At 44.8% G+C, this 24,321-nt stretch overlaps 1 protein-coding gene across 5 annotated transcripts in view; it reads left to right on the top strand.

Moving 5' to 3' along the window:
- TRPM2 (transient receptor potential cation channel subfamily M member 2) overlaps nucleotides 1–24,321 on the top strand; it is a 2,537,250-nt gene that overhangs the window by 331,688 nt on the left and 2,181,241 nt on the right. For all 5 annotated transcript variants that reach the window (XM_075317785.1, XM_075317788.1, XM_075317787.1 and 2 more), the window contains one exon: nucleotides 24,046–24,217. In XM_075317785.1, the coding sequence (XP_075173900.1) occupies nucleotides 24,046–24,217 (172 nt within the window). The remainder of the gene's footprint in view (nucleotides 1–24,045; nucleotides 24,218–24,321) is intronic.

Below are 24,321 nucleotides of genomic sequence, written 5' to 3' on the forward strand. Positions count from 1 at the left end.
CTCTTATTCTCCTCTTATTCTCCTCTTATTCTCCTCTTATTCTCCTCTTATTCTCCTCTTATTCTCCTCTTATTCTCCTCTTATTCTCCTCTTATTCTCCACTTTTTCTCCTCTTATTCTCCACTTATTCTCCACTTATTCTCCACTTATTCTCCACTTTTTCTCCTCTTATTCTCCTCTTATTCTCCTCTTAATCTCCACTTTTTCTCCTCTTATTCTCCTCTTATTCTCCACTTTTTCTCCACTTTTTCTCCACTTTTTCTCCTCTTATTCTCCTCTTATTCTCCTCTTATTCTCCTCTTATTCTCCTCTTATTCTCCTCTTATTCTCCACTTTTTCTCCACTTTTTCTCCTCTTATTCTCCTCTTATTCTCCTCTTATTCTCCTCTTATTCTCCTCTTATTCTCCTCTTATTCTCCTCTTATTCTCCACTTTTTCTCCACTTTTTCTCCTCTTATTCTCCACTTTTTCTCCACTTTTTCTCCACTTTTTCTCCACTTTTTCTCCATTTTTTTCTCCACTTTCTCCACTTTTTCTCCACTTTTTCTCCTCTTAATCTCCACTTTTTCTCCACTTTTTCTCCTCTTAATCTCCACTTTTTCTCCACTTTTTCTCCACTTTTTTCTCCACTTTTTCTCCACTTTTTCTCCTCTTATTCTCCACTTTTTCTCCTCTTATTCTCCTCTTATTCTCCTCTTATTCTCCTCTTATTCTCCTCTTATTCTCCTCTTATTCTCCACTTTTTCTCCTCTTATTCTCCTCTTATTCTCCTCTTATTCTCCTCTTATTCTCCTCTTATTCTCCTCTTATTCTCCTCTTATTCTCCTCTTATTCTCCTCTTATTCTCCTCTTATTCTCCTCTTATTCTCCTCTTATTCTCCTCTTATTCTCCTCTTATTCTCCTCTTATTCTCCACTTTTTCTCCTCTTATTCTCCTCTTATTCTCCACTTATTCTCCACTTATTCTCCACTTTTTCTCCTCTTATTCTCCTCTTATTCTCCTCTTAATCTCCACTTTTTCTCCTCTTATTCTCCACTTTTTCTCCTCTTATTCTCCTCTTATTCTCCTCTTATTCTCCTCTTATTCTCCTCTTATTCTCCTCTTATTCTCCTCTTATTCTCCACTTTTTCTCCACTTTTTCTCCACTTTTTCTCCTCTTATTCTCCTCTTATTCTCCTCTTATTCTCCTCTTATTCTCCTCTTATTCTCCACTTTTTCTCCACTTTTTCTCCTCTTATTCTCCTCTTATTCTCCTCTTATTCTCCTCTTATTCTCCTCTTATTCTCCACTTTTTCTCCACTTTTTCTCCTCTTATTCTCCACTTTTTCTCCACTTTTTCTCCACTTTTTCTCCACTTTTTCTCCATTTTTTTCTCCACTTTCTCCACTTTTTCTCCACTTTTTCTCCTCTTATGCTCCACTTTTTCTCCTCTTAATCTCCACTTTTTCTCCTCTTATTCTCCACTTTTTCTCCACTTTTTCTCCATTTTTTTCTCCACTTTCTCCACTTTTTCTCCACTTTTTTCTCCACTTTTTCTCCACTTTTTCTCCTCTTATGCTCCACTTTTTCTCCACTTTTTCTCCACTTTTTCTCCACTTTTTCTCCATTTTTTTCTCCACTTTCTCCACTTTTTCTCCACTTTTTTCTCCACTTTTTCTCCTCTTAATCTCCACTTTTTCTCCTCTTAATCTCCACTTTTTCTCCACTTTTTCTCCACTTTTTCTCCACTTTTTCTCCACTTTTTCTCCACTTTTTCTCCACTTTTTCTCCTCTTATGCTCCACTTTTTCTCCACTTTTTCTCCACTTTTTCTCCTCTTAATCTCCACTTTTTCTCCACTTTTTCTCCACTTTTTTCTCCACTTTTTCTCCACTTTTTCTCCTCTTATGCTCCACTTTTTCTCCACTTTTTCTCCACTTTTTCTCCTCTTATGCTCCACTTTTTCTCCACTTTTTCTCCACTTTTTCTCCACTTTTTCTCCATTTTTTCTCCACTTTTTCTCCACTTTTTCTCCACTTTTTCTCCACTTTTTCTCCACTTTTTTCTCCACTTTTTCTCCTCTTATGCTCCACTTTTTCTCCTCTTAATCTCCACTTTTTCTCCTCTTATTCTCCACTTTTTCTCCACTTTTTCTCCACTTTTTCTCCACTTTTTTCTCCACTTTTTTCTCCACTTTTTCTCCTCTTATGCTCCACTTTTTCTCCACTTTTTCTCCACTTTTTCTCCATTTTTTTCTCCACTTTCTCCACTTTTTCTCCACTTTTTCTCCACTTTTTCTCCACTTTCTCCACTTTCTCCACTTTTTCTCCACTTTTTCTCCACTTTTTCTCCACTTTTTCTCCACTTTTTTTCCACTTTTTTCTCCACTTTTTCTCCTCTTATGCTCCACTTTTTCTCCTCTTAATCTCCACTTTTTCTCCTCTTATTCTCCACTTTTTCTCCACTTTTTCTCCACTTTTTCTCCACTTTTTCTCCATTTTTTTCTCCACTTTCTCCACTTTTTCTCCACTTTCTCCACTTTTTCTCCACTTTTTTCTCCACTTTTTCTCCACTTTTTCTCCTCTTATGCTCCACTTTTTCTCCTCTTAATCTCCACTTTTTCTCCTCTTATTCTCCACTTTTTCTCCACTTTTTCTCCACTTTTTCTCCACTTTTTCTCCACTTTTTCTCCACTTTTTCTCCACTTTTTTCTCCACTTTTTCTCCACTTTTTCTCCACTTTTTCTCCACTTTTTCTCCACTTTTTCTCCACTTTTTCTCCTCTTATGCTCCACTTTTTCTCCACTTTTTCTCCACTTTTTCTCCACTTTTTCTCCACTTTTTTCTCCACTTTTTCTCCTCTTATGCTCCACTTTTTCTCCACTTTTTCTCCACTTTTTCTCCACTTTTTCTCCACTTTTTCTCCACTTTTTCTCCACTTTTTTCTCCACTTAATCTCCACTTTTTCTCCTCTTATGCTCCACTTTTTCTCCACTTTTTCTCCTCTTATGCTCCACTTTTTCTCCACTTTTTCTCCACTTTTTCTCCACTTAATCTCCACTTTTTCTCCTCTTATGCTCCACTTTTTCTCCACTTTTTCTCCACTTTTTCTCCACTTAATCTCCACTTTTTCTCCTCTTATGCTCCACTTTTTCTCCACTTTTTCTCCACTTTTTCTCCTCTTATGCTCCACTTTTTCTCCACTTTTTCTCCACTTTTTCTCCACTTTTTCTCCTCTTAATCTCCACTTTTTCTCCACTTTTTCTCCACTTTTTCTCCACTTTTTCTCCACTTTTTCTCCACTTTTTCTCCACTTTTTCTCCACTTTTTTTCTCCACTTTTTCTCCACTTTTTCTCCTCTTATGTTCCACTTATTCTCCACTTTTTCTCTACTTTTTCTATGGTCGGTCTACCCATTAGCTCTGCCATGCATAGTGTAGCTCTACACCTACTGCACATGTTACTTTATGATTGACATCTCTTTCGTACCAGAGCTGTCTAAGTCTACTCTGACCCCATATTTGTCATTACTATATTGTCCTTGTACTGTATTATGACATTTGTATCATGTGTTTCATTTCTTGCTGTGTTGCAATTTTTTTGCTGCATCCCAATTGTACCTCTACATTGTTCGAGTTTATGTTATTGTTCTCTCACTCTTATGTGATACTGATTATTGTCATTTTTCATGATTACATGCAGATAAGTCCAATCTGACGAAGGTTCAGGCCGAAACGTCATTTGTAACTTGTTTTGGACAAAAACATATATGCTTATGAAAAAAAAATTTTCTTAATACGGACCAATAAAGAGTGATTTTGCATTACTATCCGTTGTGACTTACTGACTTAGTCTGGGAGATATAGAGTGCCGAGGTTACTCACTAATTTTATCTATTATTACCTCTGAGCACCTATATACCAGTGAGCAGAGCTTCCTCTACAGTAGTTCTCCTGATTAGGCATGCCCTTACCTCATGAGCAGGGCATTGCAGCTTTGGTAGCAACCATTACGACATGGACTCTGCTGCTGTGGACCCGGGGAGAGTGAGTGCAGATTCATTGCACCCACACTCCTCACATGAAGGGTCCGCACTCCTAGAAAATGGGGGATACGTTCCCTGAGTGTCTCCCCCCCATATTCTAGACGGTCCAGAGTCGTCGTGGGACCCCTTTATTTTTTTTCTTACAATAAATTGGTGAAAGAGGAAATGTTTTGGGGACTGTTTTTTCAAATAAATTTCTTTTGTCGATTTTTTGTTTTTGTTAGTACTGACAGTTTATGATGTTGGGTATCTAATAGACGCCATGACATCACAAACTGCTGGGCTTGATCTCAGGTGACTTTACAGCTAGTATCAACCCGATTTATTACCCCGTTTGCCACTGCACCAGGGCACGGGATGAGCTGGGGTGAAGCGCCAGGATTGGCGCATCTAGTGGATGCGCCACGTCTGGGGTGCCTGCGGCCTGCTATTTTTAGGCTGTGAAGGCCCAATAACTATGGACCTTCCCACCCTGAGAATACCAGACCACAGCTGTCCGCTTTACCTTGGCTGGTGATCCAATTTGGGGGGTCCCCTACTTTTATTGTGTAATTATTAATATTTATAAAATAATTATAAAAAAAGAGCCTGAGGGGACCTCCACATTGGATCCCCAACCACGGTAAAGCTGCCAGCTGTGGTTTTCAGGCTACAGCCGTCTGCTTTACCCTAGCTGGCTATCAAAAATGGGGGGACCCAACGTAATTTTTTTTTTTTAACTATTTTTTAAATAGAAAAAATTAATGGGCTTCCCTGTATATTGATTGCCAACCAAGGTAACGGCAGGCAGATGGGGGTGGCAACCCATAGCTGTCTGCTTTATCTGCGCTGAGAATCAAAAATACCGCGGAGCGCTACGTCATTTTTTTAAAGATTTATTTTTACAGCACTGTGATGTCCAGCAATCAAAATACAGGGAAGCCCATTTTATTTTTAGTTATTTAAATAAATAATTAAAAAAAATATATGTTAGCTCCCACTGCATTTTTTGTATTGCTAGCTAAGGGTAATCCAAGCAGCTACTGGCTGCTAACCCCCACTGCTTGGTGTTACCTTCACTGGCAATGGAAAATCCAGGGAAGCATTTTTTTTTTTTTTTGCCAAAAAGCTACAAAAAAAGGACGTGAGCTTCGCCATATTTTTGTATGCTAGCCAGGTATAGCAGGCAGGTGCTGGAAGAGTTGGATACAGCGCCAGAAGATGGCGCTTCTATGAAAATGCCATTTTCTGAGGTGGCTGCAGACTGCAATTCGCAGCAGTGGGGCCCAGAAAGCTCAGGCCAACCGGTGGTGCGGATTCCAATCCCAGCTGCCTAGTTGTACCTGGCTGGACACAAAAATGGGGCAAAGCCTACGTCATTTGTTTTCTAATTATTTCATGAAATTCATGAAATAATAAAAAAAGGGCTTCCCTTTATTTTTGGTTCCCAGCCGGGTACAAATAGGCAACTGGGGGTTGGGGGCAGCCGTACCTGCCTGCTGTACCTGGCTAGCATACAAAAATATGGCGAAGCCACATAATTTTTTCAGGGGGCAAAAAACTTCTGCATACAGTCCTGGATGGAGTATGCTGAGCCTTGTAGTTCTGCAGCTGCTGTCTGTCTGTATGGAGAAGAGCAGACAGCAGCTGCAGAACTACAAGGCTCAGCATACTCCATCCAGGACTGCATGCAGAAGTTTTTTGCCCACCAAAAAAATGACGTGGGCTTCGCCATATTTTTGTATGCTAGCCAGGTACAGCTGGCAGCCACGGGCTGCCTCCAACCCCCAGTTGCCTATTTGTACCCGGCTGGGAACCAAAAATATAGGGAAGCCCGTTTTTTTTAATTATTTCACTTATTTCATGAAATAATTAAAAAACAAATGACGTGGGCTTCGCCCTATTTTTGTGTCCAGCCGGGTACAACTAGGCAGCTGGGGATTGGAATCCGCAGCACAGGTTAGCCCGAGGTTTGTGGGCGCCTCTGCTGCGGATTTCAGTCCGCAGCCGTCCCAGAAAATGGCGCTCTCATAGAAGCGCCATCATCTGGCGCTGTATCCAACTCTTCCAACAGCCCTGGAGCCGGGTGGCTTGTTGGGTAATCATGAGTTAATACTGGCTTTGTTTTACCAGCCAGTATTAAGCCAGAGATTCTTAATGTCAGGCACGTTTGACCCGGCCATTAAGAATCTCCAATAAAGGGTTAAAAAAAGACACCACACAGAGAAAAAATACTTTAATAGAAATAAATACACAGACACATTAGAGACTCCATCTTTATTACCCCTGTCAGCCCTCCACGATCCTGCTCTTCTGTCTTCTTTCTTTCTAGTGTAGTAGTAGTGACGATTGTAGTGAGGGGCATCACTTGGGGCTGGGGAACCTCCATCCTAACTACAATGCTCACTACAATCGGGAAGCAGCGTGCAGCCTTCACTCCGTGAGTGATCACTGCTGGCTGCTAGCGGTAACAGCGGTAACGCTGACAGACGCGTTACCATAGCAACGGTGCTCCCGGAGCCGCGGTTAGCGGTGACGTTACCGCTAACTGCGTTGCTATGGCAACGGTGATCTCCGTTAATGACCGGCTGTGTCAGCCGGTCCCTAACGGAACGGGGAGTCGACCGTGTGCTAGAGCATGTCGCCGGTACACGGCGATACACATATGTGCACCGTGTACCGGAGAGATGCACTCGCAGGTCCTACATGACGTGTCATAGTCATGTGACCAGTCTGTAGCCAATGAGATAATAGCCACGTGACTGGTCACATGGCTATTTTGACGTCACGATAGGTCCTGCTTCTCTGCTGGCAGTGCAGGTCACCGGGAGGATTCAGCGATCATCGGATGGAATAGCGGCAGGAGACAGAGTGCAGAAGGGATCGCGAGGACCGGTAAGTGTTATGGCAATGTTTATTAACTGTTTGTGTACATTTATAATGCATTTTTATGTGTTTGTGATTGCCTCCCATTATAGCCTATTGGTTCTAGTTCGGTTCGTCGAACGTTCGACGAACCGAACTCGAACGGGACCCCCGTTCGGCGAACCGGCCTCGAGCCGAACCGGGACCGGTTCGCTCATCTCTAGTGATCACGTGAGCGGGGACCGGAAAAACTGTCCTGAATCGTGATCTCCAGGGTCTCAGCTAGCCCTGAAACCCCGGAGATTTTCTGATGCTGGGGGGCGTTATTCACTTATTTCTGCCTGCTGTTTATAAACGGCAGATCAGAATAAGGCTACATTAACACGACCGATCCATTTTTGCGGTCTGCAAAAAACAGTCCGTTTTTTTTCACGGGTGCATCTGTGTGGCATCCGTTTCCATTCCGTAGACGGTCCGTATGTCATCTGTTTGTCATCCGTGTGCCTTCCGTTTTTTTTGTGTACTGCAAAAAAACTGAAGGAGGGTAAATGCATAAATTTACCCAGGATCCATAGCTTCATCCTACATGAGGTGGTCACATGTTCACTCCAGTGCCATTTTCTACTGCTTTTCACAGCGTAGAGTGCTCTGGTGATTTTCTTGTGCTTGTGCACTTCTTATCAGTCTTTTCTGTCATTGTAATGGCAGAAAGACACATAATGTCCCACTCTCCTGCATTTTGTAAATTTGCACCCTTTGGTGCCTTTCATGTGGCACTAAGGGGTCCTTAGCTTTGTATTTAGCCAAAAAAATGAAAAAAAAAAATGACGTAGGGTTCCCCCTATTTTTGTAGCCAGCTAGGGTAAAGCAGACGGTTGCAGCCTGCAGACCACAGCTGGCAACCTCACCTTGGCTGGTAATCCAAAACTGAGGGCACCCCACGCTCTTATTTTAAATTAAATAAATAATAAAAAAAAAAAAAAACACGTAGGGGTCCCCCCAAAATTGGATCACCAGCTAAGGTAAAGCAGACAGCTGGGGTCTGATATTCTCAGACTAGGGAGGTCCATGGTTATTGGACTCTCCCCAGCCTAAAAATAGCAGGCCGCAGCTGCCCCAGAAGTGGCGCATCCATTAGATGTGCTAATCCTGGTGCTTCGCCCCAGCTCATCCCGCGCCCTGGTGCGGTGGCAAACAGGGTAATATATGGGGTTAATACCAGATGTGTAATGTCACCTGGCATCAAGCCCTAGGGTTGGTGAGGTCAGGCGTCTATCAGATACCCGACATCACCAACCCAGTCAGTAATAAAAAAAAATAGACGACAAACACATTTTTATTTGAAAAAATACTCCCCAATACATTCCCTCTTTAACCAATTTATTAGAAAGAAAAACAAATCCAGGTCTGGTGTAATCCAAGGTGTTTCCATGACGATCCACACTGTCCCAGTCAATGAAGAGCAGGATGTTCCCCATTGGCTGGGAGAGCAGTGCAGTGACCTGAGCTAACATCAATGGGTCAGCCCAGGTCACTGCAGGGCATGACAAGTGCTGCTGTCAGCGAGTTACATTACCTGCGCTGATCTCCTGCACTGCTGACAGCACCTGTCACTGAGTTCAATGACCTTCACAGCCAAGTATCGCGAGAGGCCCGTGACGTCACCGCTAGTCAGTCTCGGGTCGGAAGCGAGAGGAGGTGATGTGACAAGCGGCGGCCATGGAGGACAGTCACAGCGCTGAGGTCGGGACTTCATCACCGCAGGTAAGCCGAGCGGGACCATGTCTGCAGAGTGCCAGGAGGACGTCAGTGTCGTGGACTGCATGGCTGGGGACGTGTGTGTGTGTGTGTGTGTGTGTGTGTACATGCCGCGTGCAGGAGGGGGCGGAGCGAGCTGAGCGGGGAAGTGTGGGCTTCCTGCACGTAACTAGGATAAACATCGGGTTACTAACCAAAGCGCTTTGCTTGGATACCCGATGTTTATCTTGGTTACCAGCTTCTGGCAGGCTGCCAGCGATGGCTCCTGCACACTGTAGCTGTAAATAGCCCTGCTTTTTGCTGCTAGAACTGTTCTCGAAACGTATCTAGAACTATCGAGCTTTAGCAAAAAGCTCGAGTTCTAGTTCTATCTAGAACAGCCCCCAAAATCACTCGAGCCGCGAACTGGAGAACCTCGAACCGCGAACCGTGCTCAACTCTACTCACAGCTCTTATTCTCAGATCTGTGATTTTCATGGATATGTGAATGGACCTATCAAACTATGAGTCCATGGGACATCCAATAAAAAAATCTTGCAACACATGGACATATCACACAAATGTGAGAAAGTGGCCTAAGGGATTTAACAAATAACAGTATTACTCCAAGTCATTCAGTACAGAGTAAATATTTTCATAAAGTGACTTACCACTGATGGCTCTTTACTGTTATTTCTTCATGCCTCCTTCTTCCACTCACGACTTGTCTTCTCACACTGATTGCCGCAGCCCTGAAAATAATAAGGGCACATATTTTGTATAATAATAATAATAATAATAATAATAAAAAAAATCTCCACACTACTCCCCAGCGTACAAAAATGTACCCCACAATTATTATGCAATTAGTCACGTATCATTCATAATAAAAAGTGATAACTTAGCACTATGCCCCCTGTAACGTTGCGCCCTGCAACGTGGGGGTTCCACTCGCTTGCAACGGTGTGAGGTAGCTTCAGCAACATATGCACACAGTTTCTTTAGAACAATTCCGGCAGTTTATTTAAAAACACTCTCAGCATAAACTGCTCTTAAACATAAACGATCCACGTACCATGGGCATCCAGTCCATTACAAGTCCATAGTGGAAGTTTAGCAACTTCCCCACTCTCTGGCTCCTGCCAGCGTACAGCTCTAGCCGAGGTTCCTTCCAGCACCCAGGGCCCTCTGCAGACCCCTGTCTGTCTCTCCTCCTGGAGAGATTTGGCCCTACAGCCCTGGCCTGGCTGCACTCACCTCAGACTCAATATCAGAGCCTTGTGTTCAACCTCCACACAGGCTGAAACACCCAGAGTTCTCGGCTCTGCTCTCACTTGTTTCCAGTCCACACACTGGACATCTAGAGCCAGTCTCTCTCTAGACTGCCCTAGACACACTCCACCCAGGTTCAGAGACAGGATTGCTTTAACCCCTGGAGCCACACCCACAGGTGGTAAGGAGTGTCTAATCAGCATCACACACCCTTCCATGGCTCTGCATGTAATGCAATCCTGTGGAACCACAGGTCCCAGCCAGCTTCACATTGCAGAGCACCCATACTTCTGCAAAACATACCCGCCCTTTGTAATACAGCCGGTTGATACCTCACACCCCAATCAACTATAATCTCTGCAGCCTAATAAATATATATTAATTAGTCTCTGTGACTCTCCCCCCCAATTCATTTTAGGGCAATTATGTCAAACATTGCATTTTTTGTTACAGAGATACATGTAAAGGGAGTAAGATTCCTGAAATCTCATGTACACTTTACCTATTTTTTCCTTGCACACTTGTAGCAGCATCAGATCCGCAGCATGTCATTTAGTGCAGCGTTTTTGCAGCTTATTTCACCCATACTAATAACTGTGGAAAAATATGCAACAAAAAGGCATGTAAACAACAAATATTTATGCAGTGTTCTTTTTATCAACACATTGAAACATAGATGGGCTTTTTATTTTCCAATACGGTATGTGCCGCTTTCATAGCTTTTTACATTTCCAATAAGCTGTGTATATTAATGTAAATAGAAAAACTGGCTGTGCAATCTTTGCATTTTATCTTAATATTTTTTACTGTATGATTTCAACAGATATACATCCAATAGTATAAACGTCACAGAACACATAGGGGACAACATCCTCATATTACGTTTCAACTATTGTGCATACATGATGAATCCCATATGATCGGATTTCCTAATAAAGGGACATACTCCTACACACTAATCAAAAATTATGTATCCAAAAACACACATAAGAGTAATAAATGTCCAACACAATTTTATTTAACATATGCAATATACAAAACATTAAAATGGTATATGCCACATCTGTGACACAGCCCATGGTAAATGGTAAATTGGTAACAATCAGAGTGGGACAAGGTACATTCCAATCAGCACAAAGTATTGCATATAACCCCACTTCGACTGTAATCAATATATTATGAAGCTACCATATATAAAGTTTCAAGTATAAGTCCCAACGGGATCTATCGCACCCATGCAACCCCATATATCAGTACGTCAGTAAGTCAAACCGAGTTTTTTTCCTATTGTGGTGCAAGGGGTATATCTATACATAACGAAAGAAGAAAGATGGCGCAATTACACTGTCCACGGAGCATTCCCAGGTGTCACACGGGGTTTGGCTGAGTATCGCCCGTACACCGCCATCGCGACCCAGAAGTATCGGATACACAAATTGACGGCAATCATAGGGTATCCGTGCATGCGCGTCGCCCCAAGCGATGTCGCTCCAACTTCAGGGATGCCACAGGACCTTCTTCTGTATATTTGGCAACAGGTAAGTTAGTTTTTATTATCGTGACACCACTCACAGTTTGCGGTAAGTGATTTGGGTGACCGCCACTGCAGTTTTAATGACCGTCTGGGGCTGATGGAGTCTGCAGTTGGATAGTGTGGCCTCCCGTGAGTGAGGCTGGCCCCAGGGGCTCGGGTGTGTAAGGTAATGGGTCTCAGAATAATTCAGGCAGAGTCCAAAAGTCTTTAACTGGTTTTTACTCACTGGGCTGTTGGTTCTGATGTTATTGTGAGTTCACCCGGGCGATGCTGCAATAAACCAGGTAGAACTAGGTATCCTTTGGGCCAGTCTGAGGGTAACAAGTAGCTCGCCTTCCTAGCACTTCTGTTTTCGGATAACCCCCTGACCTGAAGTACCATGGAGGTCTATTCAGGGAGTCGCTACTGACTTTTCTCCCCTTTTTGGACTGTTTGCCGGCAGCGTGGACCAGGTGAGATGGCTTCTGGCTTTGTCTCCTTATTGGTCCCTGCGTTGCTGCTGAGGCTCGGACTTTGAAGGTTGGTGAGGTACTTGTAGTTCCCCTCACCGGTAGGTTTAGCAGATAGTTACACTGGAGTCTGCTCTAGGGACTTGTACCCCGTTCGTGCCTAGTCACCAGGAGCACCTCTTTTCTCTGACTACCTGGGACCGTTCTCCCCCGCCAACTGTCACTAAACCGCGCAGGGTCTGACTAGCGGCAGCACGCGCGTCTCCTTGGCGACCGGCGCTGCACTACCAGACTGGTTCCACTCTCTTTCCTTACAACCTCTGCACTTTAACTCCCAGCTCCTCCGCTTCACCTCTTGATGAGAATTGAAGGCTAGCCCTCCTCTGGAGACTACCCAAGGGTCCCCTCTAAAGGTGTGGGAGACCTGGTTGCTATGTGATTGTGCATACACACCTCATTCTGGCCTTTAGGATTACCTGGAAGTACTGTCCCAGCATGGGTCCAGTACTCAGTGGTGCCTGACCAGGTCAGGGGCGCCACATTTGCGCAGGAAAAATATTTTTCTATATGTCATTCACGCATGCGCAGTCCCATCTTTGATGTTGCCGGGTGTATACACCCAGTGTCGCGCATGCACCAAGTACGCAGCTCAACCACAGCGGCAGTGACAGTGGGAATGCAGAACGGAACACACAAATTGTAATTATATTCACCCCCAAGCTAGTACATGGTTGATATAACTATCAGGCAAAGCACCCAACCCGGCGAGATATTATAAAGCACGGAACATTGCCATATGCAAATACCCTGGGCATTACTACTAACCCCAGTTCTATCCCCATATCACAAATTGTATTAAAATACTAAGGAATGTTCCACATTTTTGTGGGGATATACAATAATATCTCCACCTAGATACTTCAAAGTGGGTCACCTCAAACATACCAATCATAAAAAACACATGGTTATAGTCACACACGACAAAATTAGAAATAAGAAAAAGACCAAAAGAAAAAGAAAAAAAACAACATAATATACAAAAAGAGAGGTAGACACGAAACCTCCTAAACATCAGTAAATGTAATGAATTTCATATGCTGTTGTCCTCCTCTTCCCCATCATACAGAAATTCACATCTTCCTCCCAGTGTCCCGAACATACAACCAAGGGCGATGCAAATTCCATGTGGTAAGTATACATTACTAAAAACACAAACAACATCAAATTAAAAAGCAGCAAAAATAAGCCACGGATCCTACCAGAACACATATTAATAGAGCCAACTTGAGGTAGAACATCAATAAAGTTATGCATTTAAATATGGGGCAAAACTAAGTTGTTCGTTAAGTCCTGCAGGGGATAGTGTACCTAAAGAAAAGATCCACCTACACGCAAGTCTTGCCAGCGCCGCCTTGAGGTTACCTCCCCGTATACCACAGTTTATTAGATCTATCCCCATCACCTTCAGACCCGTAGGGTCACAATTGTGATGGGTCTTAAAATGTCTGGGGAGGGTTCTTAACAAAATCAGGTCTGTAATTGATGGGGCCTTCAAAATATATCCCGTACATGTTCTCGTATGTGAGTTCGTAATTGTCTGGATGTCAAATCGACATAAATCATGTCGCAGGGGCATGTGGCGTAATATATTACAAATATACTGCTACATGAGATATATTTCTTTATGCTGAATCGCTGTTGTTTATCAGCCCAGAAGAAATCTTTCCCCCTTACGTTACCTGAATTGAACGCCACACAATCCACACATGTAAAACAGCCAGTCTGAGGGGGATCACATCCAAAGAGTCCTGTCGGTGATTTAGCCACATAGTGGCTATCAACCAGCAGGTCTCATAGGCTCCTCCGTCTATGGGAAGCAACCAGGGGGATCTCCAATAATTCATTACCCAGCACCGTATATGTCTGTAGGACTGACCAGTGCTTGGTCAATGCCTACCTAATCCGTCCCCATTGCCCATTAAAGGTAGAGATGAATCATACCCTACCGTCATTTTCTTTATGTGGATGGGACTCATATAGAAGCTGTTCCCTCGGTGTCCTTTTGGCCCTCTGGTATCCCCGTTTGACACCGCGGATGCCGTAGCCTCTCTCCCTAAATCTCCTGCAAAGGTCCTTCGCTTGGTCCTCAAACCTCTGAGAGGTAGCGCAGATTCTTCTTGCCCTCAGAAATTGCCCCGTGGGTATAGCTCTGATCGTGGATCTCAAATGGGTTGATTACGCGTGTAACAAAACATTCACAGAAATAGTTTTCCTGTAAAGATCCGTCTCAATTAGACCATTGTCTCCAACCTCCACCACAACATCCAAGAAATCCGCCCTTCTTTGATCTGCCTTGTATGTTAATTTTATGTTTAGATCATTCTGGTTCAATTCCGACATAAATTGGTCAGCAGAGGTCTTGCACCATGCTGCAGGAGCAGCACGTCATCAATATAGCAGTACCAACAGACTATAGTCTAGGCAAGGGGCAGGTCATGTAATACAGTTCCATCCCACTTGCCCAGAAACATTCCCACATACGATGGCGCACATGCCACCCCCATGGCAGTGCCTTGCCTTTGTAGGAAAAAACGATCTTTAAATGTGAAGACATTGTGGTAGAGGATGAAGTCCAAGAGATCCACGATCAGGTCACACAAAGGGCCATCTCACACACTGGCATTCAAAAAGTACCTGACAGCTTCCAGACCCTGCACATGGAATATGCATGTGTACAAGGACTCTACATCCATGATGACCAGCCACATATTAGGTTCCATATGAATCCCGTCCAATTTTTTCAGAACATCCTTAGTATCACGTAAGTACGACGGTAGGTTTTGTACTAGTGGCTTCAAATAGAAGTCCACAAAGATGCAAATAGGCTCACAAAGGCCGCCAATCCCCAAGGCAATGGGACGTCCTGGAGGATTGATGGCATTTTTGTGCACCTTGGGTAACAGATAAAAGGTGGGTAATTTGGGGAATTTTACCAGGTGTCCTTCCTTGACTTTTGATGTGATCATGCCTCGCAACATCGCCTCGTCCAATATCTCTATCTATTCAGACCTGTACTGTGGTGTTGGGTTTGTGGGGAGTCTAAGGTACGTTTCCTTATTATTAAGTTGTTAAAATGCCTCCCTCTCGTATTTTACCACAGGCCAAATTACAACGTTCCCTCTTTTGTCTGCATTTTTGATAATTATATCTTTAATATTCTGCAATTCTCGTATTGCTCCGTGTTGCTGTCTAGTCAAGTTGTCCCTTGATCCATATCTGGGAATTTTTTCCCAGTTCTTTGGTGACAAGTTTGACAAAAATTTCTACCTGCAGGCAAATCGACAGTGGAGGGAACGTTGTAGATTTAGGAAAGATTTCCCTAGGGAACACACCCGAGACCCCCACAAAATTTTCCCTCTCCAAGTCCTCAAGTACAGCGATGGCTTCCTGTTCGACCTCCGTAAGTATCCCGCCTCCTCTTTCCACCTTAACATCCAATTTTTTCAAAATTAATTTGCGGGCAAACAGGTGCACATCCTTTGTGGCGGTGAATAAATCAAATGTACCTGTAGGTTCAAAAGATAGGCCAAACTGAAGGACTTGCAGCTGTGCCTCAGTCAGGCTATGCGTGGAAAGGTTAATTACCTCAAGTTGGCTCTGTTGCTCTAATGGCATGGTGGGGGAGATACCCTTCCTCTTCCATTGTTTATGTCCCCAATTTTGTTTAGGCCCTTCAGTGGTTTTCTTACTGAGATGTATATGGCTTTCACCCCTTTCGTCCACCTCCAAGCTCTCCCCAGATGTCCGTGAGGACATAGACACTGATCTAGGTCTGCTTGAATTAACTGGGTTGGAACACCCTTTCCTCCATCAATAGACCTGTGTATTATGGAGATCGTTCGCATCTCTTTGAAATGTTTTGGCCTTAACGGCCCTGATTTCAATTTCCCACTTGGAGAAATCACCCTCCACTTCAGTAGTAAATTTGGTCATGTGTTCTTCAGTGAGTTCCTTTTTAAGTTTCTCCTGGATTGCCTTGATCTCCATCTCCATCTCCCCCACATTTGTCTCATTTAATTTAATGAGCAGTTCCATGAATTGTTTAGAACAGGAGTTTGCCCAGCTTTCCCAAGCGCTAACGTACCATTCCTCCTATACAGGGTAAGAAGGGAAAACCTGGATCCGCAACCCCCGGGGAATTAAGCCTTTAGATATATATTGTTCCAGGTATCCCTTATTCCACCAGAGTTTGGTTCGTTTATGGAGTAACTACTTGAGTTTCTGCATATCCGCCTGGCAATCATTTTGCTAACTGTTAAAACCACCACTGAGGTCCTTCTTGAATGCCTCATTAATATGTGAGAGCCATGTTTTCTCACACGCTCTGAAATCCATTGGTCCAGAATCAAAAACTGTGGATAACACAGATATGATCAATAGTATAAACTTTACAGAACACACAAGGGACAACATCCTCATATTACGTTTCAGCTATTGTACATAGATGATGAATCCCCCATATTATCGGATTTCCTAATAAAGGGACATATTCCTATAAACTAATCAAAAATTGTCCAAAAACACACATAAGAGTAATAACTGTCCAACACATAGTAATAATGCCCAGGGTATTTGCATATGGCAATGTTCTGTGCTTTATAATATCTCGCAGGGTTGGGTGTTTTGCCTGATATTTATATCAACCATGTACTAGCTCGGGGGTGAATATAGTTACAATTTGTGTGTTCCATCCTGCATTCCTGCTGTTACTGCCGCTGTGGTTGAGCTGCATGCACGGAGCATGGGTGACATTGGGTGTATACACCCGGCGGCATCAAAGATGGGACCGCGCAGATGTGAATGACGTCTAGGAAAATCTTTTCCCTGCGCATGCGCGGATACCCTATGATTGCCGCCGGTTTCTGTATCTGATACTTCCGGGTCATGGTGGCGGTGTACGCGCGATACTCAGCAAAACCGCGGGTGATGCCTGGGAATGCTCTTTATAAGGGTAGTCTTTTGACAATACAGACAACGTGTGGTGGCCCTTGACAAAGGACACGAAATGTGCATCAGGCCTGGGCCGTGGACAGTGTAATTGCACCATCTTTCTTCTTTCGGTATGTATAGATATACCCCTTGCACCATAATAGGAAAAAACCCGGTTTGACTTACTGACATACTGACATACTGATATATGGTGTTGCATGGGTGTGATAGATCCCGTTGGGACTTATACTTGAAACTTTATATATGGTAGCTTCATAATATATTGATTACAGTCGAAGTGGGGTTATATGCAATACTTTGTGCTGATTGGAATGCACCTTGTCCCACTCTGATTGTTATTAATTTTTCTACATCACTGTCCTGGCTCCCACCCCTGTGGAGAGTTCTCCTTGTTATTGTCTCATACACCCCACTGTGACCCATGGGTTGTGTCACAGATGGGGCATATACCATTTTAATGTTTTATATATTGCATATGTTAAAAAAAATTGTGTTGGACATTTATTACTCTTATGTGTGTTTTTGGATACATAATTTTAGATATGCATCCAAGTAAAGGTACACAGTAAAGGCTTTGCTGGGATTCATGTCAGCCATAATAAAAACATGATGTGATATTTTTCCAGCCGTTTAAGTTGTGGTGCACATTCTATGGTCTCTTCATTTCAACCTTATTTAAGGTATTATTATATAGTGCAGTACGTGCTTGTTCTCATCATAGATTATTGCACCTTTGCTTGTCTTTAGTTTAGTCATGCTCCATTTGAATAGATACGATGTGGAACACTTGCTTTAGGTTTCCATGTGGTGGTTCAGCTCAGTGCTTAGTGAATAACCACCATTATCTGGTGATACGTGGTATAATATGATTATGGAGGAGCGAGGTCGTGGATATTTGGGTTTGCCGAATCAGCACAAATTAAACGAAAAATAGAGTTCGGCAAACGAACTTGACCCCGAATAATGAACCCCATATAAGTGAAAGGGAACAAGAAGTTCCGGGCTGTAAAATGGCCATAGTAAGCGCTAGGGGGCTGAAAATGGAAGTTAAATCTTAGTAAGAGCAGGATAGTTATACATACCGTTTTCCCGAAGGATCACACTGCAGTCAGACACTCTTCTGGGCCCACTCATTAAGGTTAATCAACATTCCCTGCTTCCCTTGCCCACCCTCTGTGCCAGTATGTGTGATTGATTGCAAGCTGCTATACACGCCTCCCACTGTGTCCGTGTCTGTGATTGGTTACAGTCAGTTTGCTTCTAGTAATATAAAAATAAATAAGTAATAAAAAAAATGACGAAGGCTCCCACCATATTTTGATAGTCAGCACTGGTAAAACAAGAGCTGCAGGCTGCAGCTCCCACCTGTGAGCTTTACCATGACTGGATATCAAAATACAGGGGAAGAAAAGGTGTAGGGTGTAGACTATTTTTTATATCCAGCCACTGTAAGCAGACAGGTGGGGGCTGGTATTATCAGGATAAAAGGTGCCATGTATACTAATCCAGGTCTTCATGACAGCTTACAAATCACAGCTGTCAATAACCCTTTATATTTCCCTGATTGCCCTGGTGCAGTGGCAATCGGGAGAAGCTGGGTAAAGCACCAGAATTGCCGCATCTAATGGATGTGACAATTCTGGGTGACTGCAGGCTACTACTTTTAGGCTGAGGATGGCCCAATAACCATGGGCCACCCCAGGCTGAGAATACCAGCCCCCAGCTGTCGGCTTTATCTTGGCTGGATATCAAAATTGCGGTGGACAGCATGCCAGATTTTTTAAATATTTATTTAAATAAATTAAAAAAGCAGCAAGGGGTCCCTCTTATTTTGATATACAGCCAAGATATCACACACAGCTGGAGTCTATAGCCTGTAGCCGTATTCTTTATCTGTATTAGGTAGCTATATATAGGGCACCCTACATAATTTTTTTAATTTCTTTATTTATTTTTATACTTTACTCGAGCAGACTGACAGCCTCTGTGGGGGCAACCAATTAGAGATGCCAGCATGCCAACAGTATGAATGCAGCCAATCATAGATGTGACGCCCCTGCACTATTCAGGTCGTCACAGGGTACTGCACGTTCTTTCTCAACAGTGCAGGATTCAACCCCCCCATGGTTCTGAGTCTCCATCCTGCAGTACTGCTTCCACCAGCATTCACAAATCCTAGATACACCTTGCATCACACCTGTCAGGCACACCAGTGAGCTTCTTAAGCAGGAATAGGGCCGCCCACCTAGCGGTCAGGCAGGGAGGTGGGAGGTGTCAGTTTAGTTCAGTGGTAGCCCTCGAGTTGTGAGGAGCTCTGAGGAAGCTGGGAGTTGTAGCTCCCAGGGGAGAAGCAGACTAGGTTGCAGATGGTGGTCTGGACCTAGAGGAGTCAGACCCCCTGTCACAGGGGATTGAGGCTAGGTGCCTGGGACCTGTCTTGGAGGATGGCCAGCAGCCTGGGCCTTATCACCGGTCTGGGACCGAAGACACGTCGGAGTACACGGACCCTAGGTCGGGGAGAAGCTTCAGGCGACTCGACAATTAACCTGTGGAGGACAGGGCCTTTATGGACTGTTCCTACAAAGCTCAGAGATTGGGGGCACTAGCGCAACAAGGGGGATAGGGCTTTTCAAACAAGCGGCCCACTGAAATCCCAAGCGGGAGCTCCTGAGAACAGGCTCCTTTACTTAGCCATAGTGGGGAGCGGGGCCTGGAAAGCTACAAGCTGACTGGCCACAAAGGACACTCTAAATTCTGTGCCAGAAGGCAGGTCACGGACCACCAGGCAGTGCTGCAGAGGATGTGACCCAGACGAGCTCCACTCAAGAGACAGCGGCAGTCAGAGACTTGGTTTACCATGTTGTCAGCGTCTGCTTTATTGGTGAGTGAGTACTTAATTAACTCATGCAACCAGCGAGCCTGCGCTTCCCTTGCATCCAATAGCACCATCCAGAGTCCCGGGGCGTTCCCCTACCCATGGAGGGTAATGTCATCTTGCTGCCCCATTCTATCATCCTGGGTACTCCCAACGGCAGCGGTTGTACTCCCAATTACCGTACACCATGGGTGGCATCACAAATTATACCTATCCCCTGTAAATAATCCCCTTCTTCATTTGAGTATGGCCCCTAGCCCCCGGGTCCGGAGACCCTCGAGCCACGAGAAATCACTACCCACGGACCCGAGCTGTTCGATCTGCTGCAGGGGCGGCACATAGACACTGTCACAAATGGTGGGAAGGGGAAGCAGTGAATATGCATGAAATGTAATGAGCGGAAGCATTGTTACAGCCGCATCGCAGAGACTGGTAAGTATGTCCTGCTTAAACCATTTTGCTTCCTTTTTTTATTTTACAGTGATTTCCTTGGTCAATCATAGTGTGCCGCCCCCACGCCTGTAGCAGCCGGGCTGCTTGGATCCAGACCCGCTGTGTGGCTCAAGGGATCTGACCCAAGGGTCACGCGGACACGCCAAATAAAAGGGGGGACGTATTCGGTTTGTGACGCCACCCATGGTGTGTGGTGAAGTGGGACACCACCGCTGCTGTTGTGGGACACCCGGGGGAGATGTAGTGGCAGCTGGATGTTAACCCCTCTGTGGGTAGGGATGGCTGCCCCGGGACCCAGTGTCTCTGTGCAGGGGATGGCAATGGCAGAGGCCTGCGTGTCCGGACATGCCAGGGGTTGTTTGGTTACACGCAAGTCTTTTGGTAAACCAAGGTGCTGGTGGCCGGCCACCGCGGCCGGTTGTATTCTGGTCCCCCACCCAGGTTGGTGCTCGCCGTCTTTTCCTCTGCACTAGTTTGTTGTTTGGTTGGACATCTCAGTCTGGAACGCGGGAGTCCGCTCCCAGCTTTTTGTGTGCCTGAGAAGCCGTGCCCGTCTGACGCTGACCCGTGGGATCTACAGGCCCTGGCGGTGATGCTATCCTTCTCTGTGGGTGGTTGTCTACTTTTCGGGACTTTTGGTTGGGACAAGACCTAAAATCCTGCCCTCAATTGGTTGATTAGCTAGGCCGTTGGTTTCGGTCCTGGCTTCAGGGTCCGAGTACCCCCTTTGTGCACGGTTTCCGGTTTGGGTCTCTTGTGTCGGTACCGGCGGGCTCAAACCCTGTCCCGATCCACCTCGGAACTTCGGCTGCCGTCTTCCCGTCGCCTGCCAATGGAGACCACCATCTGCCACCTATCCAAGGTACCAGGGCTCCAACCCTGGCGCCTGTCAGCTCGGGACCTCACTCCCAACTCGACCTCTACCTCCATTCCTGACTTGAACTCCACTTGAACTGACTTAAACTAACAGTTTTCCCGCCCTGGGTTCTCCAGACCCCTAGATGGGCGTTTCCCAACCACCTGGTCCCACCCACTGGTGTGTCTGTCTTGCCCCAATGGGGGGTTACTAGGGTTTCAGGTCAGCTGTATGTTTCCTAGGTGAGGGAAGGTGTTATGCAGGGGTTTAGTGTGTGACTACCTGGTTTTGCCAGGGCGTCACAATAGCCATGCCAATACTTCACATGGATGTGATAGGGCCAGAAGTGCCCATACCAGGAAAGCTTGCTGATCAGCTGCTCTACAACCTTTCAACAAGTTTTATTCGGAAAACAAACCTGAAGAGGAACCAGACATATAGCCAAAAGTCTGTGTTCAGGGTTCAGCACTGGACACAAGGTGTCTGGTACGGACCCAGAACTTTACAATTCGGGTTCACTCAAACCTAGATATGATATGTGCACCAATTTGGTGGATTGATATTTAAATATTTTTGTGCATGCTCCCATTAAGATAATTGTTAAATTTCTGTTTAAATCATAAAGTAAAAAAAATCATAAGATAAAATCCAAAGATTGTAGAGCTGTTTTTTATTTTCCTACCAATACATCAGGAGTTATAGCAGAATTTTCTACTGCAGATCCTGCACCTGTGCACATAACTCTAGTCCCTTTTCTGTTTGCCCCTCCCAAATAATTCATTATAAGTGCCTGATAGCATCATAATGAATTGTATGATGGGGAGGCTACTATGAATTCCATATAATGAATTGATGCTATCAAGGTCATATAATAAATTGTGAGTTGGGAATGATTCTATGAGGGCCAAATAATGAATTGTGGGGTAGGGAAGACGCTATCAGGGCAATAAAATAAACTGTGGGGTGGAGAGGATGCTTTGAAAGCCATATAATGAATTGTGGAGTGAAAAGAGGGTGTTATGAGGGTCATATAATGAATTGTAAGGTGAGAAGGACACTATTATGGTCATATAATTAACTGTGGGGTGAGGACTATGCTATGAGGGCCATGTAATGAATTGACGCTATCAGGGCCATATTATGAATTGTGGAGTGAGGAGGATGCTATTGGTGCCATATAATGAATTGTGTGCTAAGTAGAACACTATCAAGATCATATAATAAATTGTGGGGTGAAGAGGTTGCCTCCCCCTACACATAATATCATCCACTTCCCTACATACATAACATTATCAGCTTTCCTACGCAGCCCCACACCCCAGCACGCAGGAACATGCAAGTAACCTTTCTCCATGCACCCACCCAGCACATAACTCTCCGCACATAATATAACCCCCTTCCTATGTAGCCTCCCGCATGTAACATCACCCCCTTCCCCATGCAGCCACCTAGCATGAAACACCATCCTCTTCCCCATGCAGCCCCCCCAGCTTGCAGCCCCACTGAAGTAACCCTAAGCTTTCACCAGCACCTCAGCAATTTGCAGCCCCCTGCAAGTAACCCTAACCCTTTCCCACACAACCCCCAAGCACACAGGACCTAGAACGCACCCCACCGCTGTAGCATCACTTTCTCCTTCCCCAGATAGCCTCTCCAGCAAATAGCAATACACATGTAACATCACCCCCTTTCCTGAACAGTCCCTCAGCATGCTGCCCCACAAAAAGAAAATCACCACTTTCCCCATACAGCCCCACATACATAAAATAAACCCCTTCCTTATCCAATCCCCCAATACCTAGCTCTTTCCAGGTTCAACCCTTCAAGTAAAACCCACCTGTAGAAACATCCACTTATCCTGTGCCCCAAAACACCAAACATCACCTCACATCACTCACACTTAGGGCAGCATCGCACGCGATGATATATCGGGCGATCGCATGAGCGATCGCACCCGCCCCCATTGTTTGTGCGTCACGGGCAATTTGTTGCCCGTGTCGCACAAAGTCGTTAACCCCGGTCACATGGACTTACCTCCCCAACAATCTCGCTGTGGGCGGCTAACATCCTCTTCGTGAAGGGGGAGGGACGTTCGGCGTCACAGCGACGTCACACAGCGGCCGCCCAATAGAAGCGGAGGAGCAGAGATGAGCGGGACGTAACATCCCGTCCACCTCCTTCCTTCCGCATTGCTGGTGGGACGCAGGTAAGCTGTGTTCATCGTTCCCGGGGTGTCACATGGAGCGATGTGTGCTGCCTCGGGAACGATGAACAACCGGCGCGCAGAAGGAGGAACGATTTTATGAAAATGAGCGACGTGTTAACGAGCAACGATAAGGTGAGTATTTTTACTTGTTAACAGTCGCTCATAGCTGTCACATGCTACGATATGTCAAACGATGCAAGATGTGCGTAACGGAATCCGTGACCCCGACGACATATTGCCCGATATATCGTAGCGTGTGACACCGCTCTAAGTCCTACTTATAAAGATCCTTGCTCCATGGTATAGGCCCTCAGGCCTCTCAGTGTGATCTTTCCACAGCATCATCATCTCCAGCAGCCACAGCAACACACTGAGCGCTGGTATCAGCTCTGTACTGGAGGTTGACACTGTGCCCCTTCTGGTGATCTCATCAACTCACAGGAGCAACTCCATTCTAGACACTACCAAGCACTGATTCCTGCGGCTCTGCTGCCTACACTGTGCAGCAGAGCAGCAGGATTGTTTCCTGCTTGGCAGACCGATTGTGAAGAGGGCAATCTGATCATGGATCCCCTTGGACTCTGAACAACAGTTCAGATTGCCAATCGTCCTGTATGGGTCCCCTTTCACCTTTGGACCCTGATGCAGCTGTAGCAGCTGCACCAAATGTGTATCCACACCTACTGTATGTGATTAATTATAAACACATTTGATGTGTAAAGCCAGAATGGTGTCATTTTTCTAAGTATTATTTAATTAAAAGTTTCACATTTTCTCCTATAACAGAAAGAGTGTCTGTATGTGCGGATACTCAAAAGACCAACATATTGATGCAGCTATAAGAGAACAGCCATTTCAAAGCAAGGGAACATGGGACATAAATGAGCACATTAAGGAGATTCCTACCGATGCATTTGGAGACATCAACTTTACTGGGCTGGGTCCCAGAATTGGAAAGGTCAGTTATGTGATTTTTTATTTTATATTGTGTCATTTTTTAAATGTTTTTTTTTTCCATTATAATCTCTTATTCTAAATATATAAGTATGTGTCAAAGAAATG

Source organism: Anomaloglossus baeobatrachus, chromosome 7 (assembly GCF_048569485.1).
Source record: "Anomaloglossus baeobatrachus isolate aAnoBae1 chromosome 7, aAnoBae1.hap1, whole genome shotgun sequence".
Classification (NCBI taxonomy): Eukaryota; Metazoa; Chordata; class Amphibia; order Anura; family Aromobatidae; genus Anomaloglossus; species Anomaloglossus baeobatrachus.